At 46.4% G+C, this 8,426-nt stretch overlaps 1 protein-coding gene across 1 annotated transcript in view; it reads left to right on the top strand.

Moving 5' to 3' along the window:
• The first annotated feature begins 224 nt into the window (after nucleotides 1–224).
• KIAA2012 (KIAA2012 ortholog) overlaps nucleotides 225–8,426 on the top strand; it is a 76,797-nt gene continuing 68,595 nt past the window's right edge. Inside the window, exons 1-2 of the mRNA XM_035137391.3 lie at nucleotides 225–617; nucleotides 5,651–5,914. Coding sequence (XP_034993282.3) covers nucleotides 513–617; nucleotides 5,651–5,914 — 369 coding nt within the window. The 5' untranslated portion in view covers nucleotides 225–512. The remainder of the gene's footprint in view (nucleotides 618–5,650; nucleotides 5,915–8,426) is intronic.

Here is an 8,426-nt window from a genome sequence, read left to right as displayed (position 1 = left end):
GAGGCAGGGAGACAATGAAAGAAGTTCTGTGAAGGATAATGTTACTCTCATAGTTTGGGGACATTTGCAGGGAAAACCACCCTCGAAATCTGAGTCTGATCCTTTCGAAATCTGCTCTCTGGCTTTCTTTCTCTCCCTTCCCTGACCTTCCCTCTTGCTGCTTTCAACAACTTAATTTCCTTTTGCTGCCATGGCAACACAGAAACAACCTCAGAGCGCAATCGGGATCGTGGTGGCGTTTCACAAATCCTTGGACCAACCCGAACGGAAGAAAAGGCCACAGGACAGGCGGTCGAAAAAGTCCCACCCAGAAAAGTGAAAACAACAAGAGGGCTCAGCTTCAAGTGGGCTTTTCTGTGAATGTTATCCATACCTGGATGCTGAGCAAGTTTACGGAACAATGCATGCCATTAAAATGAGCCAAGCTTAAACAATGTTGCCTGGAGTTCTGCTTAGATGAGGATCTCCTAAAATGGATAGGAGCAAAGGAAAAGGCTGTTGAAGTTGTACACATGCGCACTCATTCTAAAATGTCGCACCTGTCTATATTAAGTCGTGGTACTGGGCAGGTGGTCCGAAAAAAGGAGGAGAAGCTGGAGGTGCATTTCAATCCAGAGGTGAGTCCTTGTCCCCAGGCTGCGATGTAGACACTTAGCTGCTAATACAGAAATCGTGGCGCAGTTATTTTCTATCTGCCCTCCTTAACTAGTGTTAAAAGAGATGTTTTGCCTATGAATCCTCCCCCATGTGTACACAATTTGTTGCAGCCAAGATAATCTTGTGCAAATGTCTGCTTCAAGATGTAAGGTGGCAGTCCCAAGCAGAAATACGGTTTATCAAAAATAATTCTAGACTGAAGACTCCTCATCTTACTGGTGCCTCTTAGTTGTGCGGTTTAATGCAGGACAAATGAGGTTAATGTAAATTCAAACATACCAGTTCTGGAATTGTATTGAAATTTTTGGTGAGTAGACATAGAAGGATCTTTGGCTGAATAATATACAGTACAGTCAAACCTCGATTTGCGACTGCCTCGGGGAGCGACCGCTTCGGTTTCTGAGCACCGCGGACCCGGAAGTGTTTACATCCGGGTTCCACGGTGCTCGGATGTACAGAAGTGATCTGTGCAGCACGCATGTGCGCAGAAGCATTCTATCGGTGCTTCGCGCACGCGCAGAAGCGTGCCTTCGGTGAGCGACCGATTTGGGGAGCGACCGCCTCCGCGGAACAGATTGCGGTCGCAAACCGAGGTACCACTGTAGTGCTATATTAACTGCAGGGCCGTCTTACCCATAGGCGCTAGAGGTGCGGGGCACCCGGCCACTGGGCTCTCAGGGGCTGCAGGCCGAGAGTCTGGGGCCAATATTTGGAGTCCAGGGATTGGGAAGAGCCAGCAGCTGCCGCCGAGCAGAACAGAGCCTGTCGGAGCACCCGCCACAGCTCTTCTGCTGTGGCCAAGCGAGGCGCTGAGGCAGCCAGCCTGCTCTGCCCTCCTGCGTGCCTGGGATTGGCGGGCCTTCAAGAGGCCCACCCAGTGCACGCTGCTCACACGAGCCTCGGGCTCAACTGTTGTTGAGCTGGGCTCTGCTTGCCCACCACCCCCAGGCACTCTGCCATGCGCGCCTCACTGGCCCACCCTTAAAAAGGTCAAAAACTTTGGGGTCCCCTCCCTCTAAATAAAGGTTGACAACTCTGGGCAACGGGGGGGGGCGAGTGGATCTTTGCACCCCAGCGCCGCATATGCTTAAGACAGCCCTGACTAACTGGACTCTCAAAGGGTTAGGAAACACCTTTTCAGGTTAGAGAAATAGACATTGAGTTATTTGTTGTTGTTTAGTCGTTTAGTCGTGTCCGACTCTTCATGACCCCATGGACCATAGCACGCCAGGCACTCCTGTCTTCCACTGCCTCCCGCAGTTTGGTCAAACTCATGTTCGTAGCTTCGAGAACACTGTCCAACTATCTCGTCCTCTGTCGTCCCCTTCTCCTAGTGCCCTCAATCTTTCCCAACATCAGGGTCTTTTCCAAGGATTCTTCTCTTCTCATGAGGTGGCCAAAGTATTGGAGCCTCAGCTTCATGATCTGTCCTTCCAGTGAGCACTCAGGGCTGATTTCCTTCAGAATGGATAGGTTTGATCTTCTTGCAGTCCATGGGACTCTCAAGAGTCTCCTCCAGCACCAGAATTCAAAAGCATCAATTCTTCAGCGATCAGCCTTCTTTATGGTCCAGCTCTCACTTCCATACATCACTACTGGGAAAACCATAGCTTTAACTATACAGACCTTTGTCGGCAAGGTGATGTCTCTGCTTTTTACATTGAGTTATACTAGTATTTTAAAGGACTAATGGTGGATAAAAATCTAAAGGAATATGAATTCAGGATAGGCAGCTTGGTAGAGTAGTGATTGCCCCCCAGAAAGGAAAAAGCTGATCGGCGTGCAGGAGCAAAAGAGGACAACTGCCATTGACCTCACAACATTCCCAAATGTTTTGCAGCCTCTTGTACACCAAAAAGCAGGCGAATAAAATCAAACTCTGGAGGCAAGTCTTGCTGGGAGGCCGTTCCCTGTGACTCTTTACCTGAGGGTGAGAAATCTAGAAGCCAGCTGTTTAGATTCCTCCTGCAATAAATCCTGGCCTATCCTCTCAGCTGAGAAACATAATTGATAGGGGAATTACATTCTAAACAGCACGTTTAGCAACAACAAACTACCTGCCCACTCAGGCAAGGGGGAGCCCGGCAGGCCGACGTGGCCCTTGGCGGGCAGAGAGAAGTGCTGAACCACACTGGAGGGGCCTGGGGGGGGGCGCTTGGTTCGAGCCCACTCAAAAGTTGTGCCCCCTGGCACCACCCACACCAGACCCCTGCTGCCTCAGAAGAGATGACTTGGATGGATCCCATATGTAAAATGGGCAACTTTGTAAAACGCTCGCTGTCAAGGAGGTCCTTGGAAGCGAAAGCCTTCAGTGCATTGACATTGCACAGAAAGGAGAGATGCAGCACCAAAAAAAGAGCCATAATTTTGCATGTCATTTGCATGAGCTGATATATATATACAGTGGTACCTAGATGGACAAATTTAACCCGTTCCGAACGGACCTTCGTAGGTCAAAAAATTCTTAAGTCGAAGACAAAGGGGGGGGATTAAAAAAAATCCTATCTAAACCGCATCCAAAATGTTTCGTAACTCGAAACATTCGCAAGTCGAGTCATTCGTAAGTCGAGGTACCACTGTGTGTGTGTGTGTGTGTGTGTGTGTGTGTGTATGCACGTGCAGATGCAAATGTAAAGATAATTACTCTGCTTCAAATAGAAATACAGTGGTACCTCTACTTACGAATTTAATGCGTTCCGAATGCACATTTGTAAGTCGAAAAAAATTGTAAGTCGAATCCCATAGGAATGTATTGGGAGAAAAAATTCGCAAGTAGAAGCAACCCTATCTAAAAATTCGTAAGTAGAAAAAATCCTATCTAAACCGCATCCAAGATGGCGGGTGGAGCTCCATTCGTAAGTAGAAACATTCAAAAGTAGAGTTATTCGTAAGTAGAGGTACCACTGTACAATACATCTCGCCATTGTGGCCGCTTAGCTTGCTGTCTGGGTGCTAACTGTTGGTGGGCAACTTCAAGGCCCCTTTTTATCTTTAAATTTTATCTTTAAATTGGACTTGGACCAGGCAGCTCTTCAGAGAGAGACTGCCCTCTTTGTAAAGGGAGCAAGCCTACTTTCGTGGCAAACTCATCACATGGTTCCGCCCCAAGACTTTCTCTACAGTCCATGTCGGTCGACGCTGGAGGATTACAGTAGTCCCCTGTCGAGGTTGAAATACAGTATAACCCGTGTTTCTGAGGCCTTGATCTCATGACCGCTTCATCATGCGGAAGCCACAGGAAAGGCCTCGCCTTCGCTGACTTCCAGCTGCTCCCAGAAGATGCTGAGCCCATCACATGAATCCACTTTCAATGATAAATTCAGTGTTTGTGTGTGACAGAGCAGCTTAATTGCTAGAAGTCAGAAACTTCCCAATTCCTTCATGTTAATTGGTTGTAAGGCTAGCCGTCAGTCACATGTGGCATTCATGCAAGTACCTGAATATATTTATGGTACGAATGTTTTCTTTTCAGACTCCTCAAATACATTTCACCTTATTCAGATAGTTTGCATGGTGAACCATCTCAGTCTAAAAATATTCAGAAACATGACAGAGATCAGTTCTCTTTAACCATGTGGGGGGTTCTTATTATCACTCAGCAGCTGCCGACATTGTGACACAGGGTTCTGTAATAATATTTTTGGAGAAACCTTTTGTCTAGGGAGGGAAGCTGTAAGAATACAAAGATGGGGGGAAACATTTTGTGTTGTGGAATACCTTTTCATTTTGCACTCAAGTCTCTGTGTGCAAAATTCAATGGATTCGGTTGTGACAAATGTTGCAGGTCCTCTTTTCTGAAGTACTGTTCTGGAGGCTTCTATGATTTGCATACCGTGTTTGTGCTTCACACGAGGTCAGTCATGCTGCCCTGTAAAGCCCCCCCCCCATAATGTAATAAAGAGGGTTGTGAAAGTTACCAGTATTTTATGGTGCTTCGTAATGGGGAACAAGTTTGCTGCTGTTCCCGCCTCGTCTCACAAACAGTCATACCTTGGATCCTGAACACCCTGGAACTTGGAGGTTTTGGCTCCCGAACGCTGCAAAGTGATTATTCCAGTTTGCGAACGTTCTTTCGGAACACGAACATCCAACAGGGCTTCCGCAGCTTCTGATTGGCTGCAGGAACTTCCTGCCGCCAATCAGAAGCCGCGATTTGGTTTTCAAACGTTTTGGAAGTCGAACGGACTTCCGGAACGGATTCCATTCGACTTCCAAGGTATGACTGTATTTAGAAGCAAGATGACATGTTCTGAGCTGTAGAAAGTTTAAAAGAAGTCCAGCTCAAGGAGCACATTATACACTTTCTCCACACGGTCACCCAGAACAGCTACTGTATTAATGAAACAGAATTGGTTTAGTTTGAGCAGAACCAGAAAACACGTAATGCAAAGGGGCCTCAGTGACACCATGGCTATTGTAAGAGGGTAAGGACATCAAACAGGAGTACATTATTTCTCAAGCTACAGGATACCAGTGGATTGTGGCTAATGCCATGTGTACTAGGCTTCAAAAAGTAGCAGGGGGCAGTGTAGTGGATGAGAAGTGAGCAGTGAGAAATGAACATGCCAGCTGCATGTGCAGAAGTAGGAAACCTCGTTGAGTTTCCCTTCTTGATGCCCATGTTTATATTTTGACGTTTTAATGGGATTATTCTATTTTGTACGGGCGACCGCCATTTTAGGCGCAATCAGTATGTGCACAATTGTGCACATGTATGCAGCGCTGAACCCGGAAATGTCATAAAAGATGTCACTAAAAGGGCAGGGGTGGGGCAGAAGGGGGTGTTTCACTTGCATGCGATAGTGCGCAATGACCCGGAACGCAACCTCCGCACAGATCGGGGGTTGCCTTTATTTTAATTATGGGTGTTTACGTTTATATGTTTGCGTAACTGGTTTTTATGCTTTGTAAAAGCGCTTAGAGGCCTGTTCTGCCATTTAGCGGTATATAAATTAATAATACACTTTTTTGGGCTTTTTTTTTTACTTGTTAGGATTATTTGAACTGGCAGTGCCTTGAAACCAATTTCCACGACTATCATGTGGAGGGAGACGGTGGACTGTGTCTTCCTAAAACCTACAGCACGAGAACAGGCGCGTTACTTCTCTATTCGGAAGATCTAGCCAAACCATCAAGGAAACTGAAAGGAATCAGGAAGACGTGGCGAAGATTTAGAAGCAGAAGCCAGACACTACACATAGAACTTCACACCCTCCAAGATCTGGTGCGAGCCATCTTGGCATATGGACGCAAACAGGTAAGAGAGCACAGCCCAATTGCATTCAGGAATTAGTAGGTTATTTCTAATTATACATTTAAAAAATCCGGGGGGGGGGAATGAACATCTGATAGATCACATATGTGGCTATTTCGATATCATCTATGCCAGCGTGGTGTAGTGGTTAAGAGCGGTGGACTCATAATCTGGTGAACCGGGTTCGCGTCTCCGCTCCTCCACATGCAGCTGCTGGGTGACATTGGGCTAGTCACACTTCTCTGAAATCTCTCAGAGAGGAAGGGAAAGGAGAATGTTAGCCGCTTTGAGACTCCTTAGGGTAGTGATAAAGCGGGATATCAAATCCAAACTATTATTATTATTATTATTATTATTATTATTATTATTATTATTTCATAGCCATTTAACTGCCATTCTTTTCCCCAAACCATCCTGGGAATTGTAATTGGGTGAGGTGCTTTGAGATGTCTTCGTTAAAGCTCCTTAATTCCCAGGCAAAGTGCAATAATTCTGAGAAGAGAGCATTAAACCAACTCAAGCCTGTAACGTGGATTTACTCACATAAATAAATTTCCTTCAACAAGACTTCTAAATGAGAACTTTTCAAACCACTGAGGAATATTACTCTGTGCACTTAAGGAAGCGGATGTTAGAAGTATCTGGCCTATGGATAGATTAAACTAGCCATTATCCGTGCTTTTTTCTTTAAAGAAGAGGTTTAGGGGTACGTCATTTTCCTGTTGTTGTTGTTGTTTAGTCGTTTAGTCGTGTCCGACTCTTCGTGACCCCATGGACCATAGCACGCCAGGCACTCCTGTCTTGCACTGCCTCCCGCAGTTTGGTCAAACTCATATTCGTAGCTTCGAGAACACTGTCCAACCATCTTGTCCTCTGACGTCCCCTTCTCCTAGTGCCCTCAATCTTTCCCAACATCAGGGTCTTTTCCAAGGATTCTTCTCTTCTCATGAGGTGGCCAAAGTATTGGAGCCTCAGCTTCACGATCTGTCCTTCCAGGGAGCACTCAGGGCTGATTTCCTTCAGAATGGATAGGTTTGATCTTCTTGCAGTCCATGGGACTCTCAAGAGTCTCCTCCAGCACATAATTCAAAAGCATCCATTCTTCGGCGATCAGCCTTCTTTATGGTCCAGCTCTCACTTCCATACATCACTACTGGGAAAACCATAGCTTTAACTATACGGACCTTTGTCGGCAAGGTGATGTCTCTGCTTTTTAAGATGCTGTCTAGGTTTGTCATTGCTTTTCTCCCAAGAAGCAGGCGTCTTTTAATTTCCTGACTGCTGTCACCATCTGCAGTGATCAAGGAGCCCAAGAAGGTAAAATCTCTCACTGCCTCCGTTTCTTCCCCTTCTATTTGCCGGGAGGTGATGGGACCAGTGGCCATGATCTTGGTTTTTTTGATGTTGAGCTTCAGACCATATTTTGCGCTCTCCTCTTTCACCCTCATTAAAAGGTTCTTTAATTCCTCCTCGCTTTCTGCCATCACGTCATTTTCCTACTCATATTGAAATACTGCCCCTCAATGAGGCCAAATTTAAGATTCACAAAATGTTTAGGGGTATGCGTACCCCCAGAAAAAAAAGCACTGGCCATTATGGTCTACATCCAACAGAATTCCCTGTTTCACATAGCTGGGAAGGGAATCCTTTACTAAATACTGTCTGACCCAATAAGGACTCCATGACCGAAGAACGAAGACAAAAGACACCCCTGGAATCACTGCCTGTGGTACGAGCCGCATCAGTGTATCCAAGCATGACATCCATCAAAGATTAAAGGAGAGGGGGTACTGCTGTGACCAAACACATGAAATCGTGTGCCGACTGCCACGGACAATTAGAATCCAGCAGGGATATTCGCAGGCTTTTGCAAATCACGCTGCTGTCGGAGATGGCAGGAAAGGAAGGTGGAGTGAACCCTGTGCTGGATTTACGTATAAGCTGAACAAGCTGTAGCTTAGGGCCCCACTCTCTTGGGGGCTCCCAAAAAAATTAAAGGAAAAAAATATGGATGTACACTTCCAAAATATAAGATTAAAAAACAAATGAAATAAAACCATACAGCAACAATGTTTTGTGTTGTGTAGGATCGTATTGGTTATGTGCAAATGGCTTTAGATACCTGTTAGGTCCATAAATTAAAAAGGTAAAGGGGCCCCTGACCATCAGGTCCAGTCGTGTCCGACTCTGGGGTTGCGGCGCTCATCTCGCTCTATAGGCCGAGGGAGCCGGCGTTTGTCCGCAGTCATGTGGCCAGCATGACAAAGCTGCTTCTGGCGAACCAGAGCAGCGCACGGAAACGCCGTTTACCTTCCCGCCAGAGCAGTCCCTATTTATCTACTTGCACTTTGATGTGCTTTCGAACTGCTAGATGGGCAGGAGCTGGGACCGAGCAACGGGAGCTCACCCCGTTGCAGGGATTCGAACCGCCGACCTTCTGATCAGCAAGCCCTAGACTCTGTGGGTGCCACCTGGGGTTACTGAACACAAAAACAGTGACAATTTGTTGCTGACA

Source organism: Zootoca vivipara, chromosome 1 (assembly GCF_965207765.1).
Source record: "Zootoca vivipara chromosome 1, rZooViv2.hap1.1, whole genome shotgun sequence".
NCBI classification, from domain to species: domain Eukaryota; kingdom Metazoa; phylum Chordata; class Lepidosauria; order Squamata; family Lacertidae; genus Zootoca; species Zootoca vivipara.
This window is presented reverse-complemented; position numbering and strand designations above follow the sequence as displayed.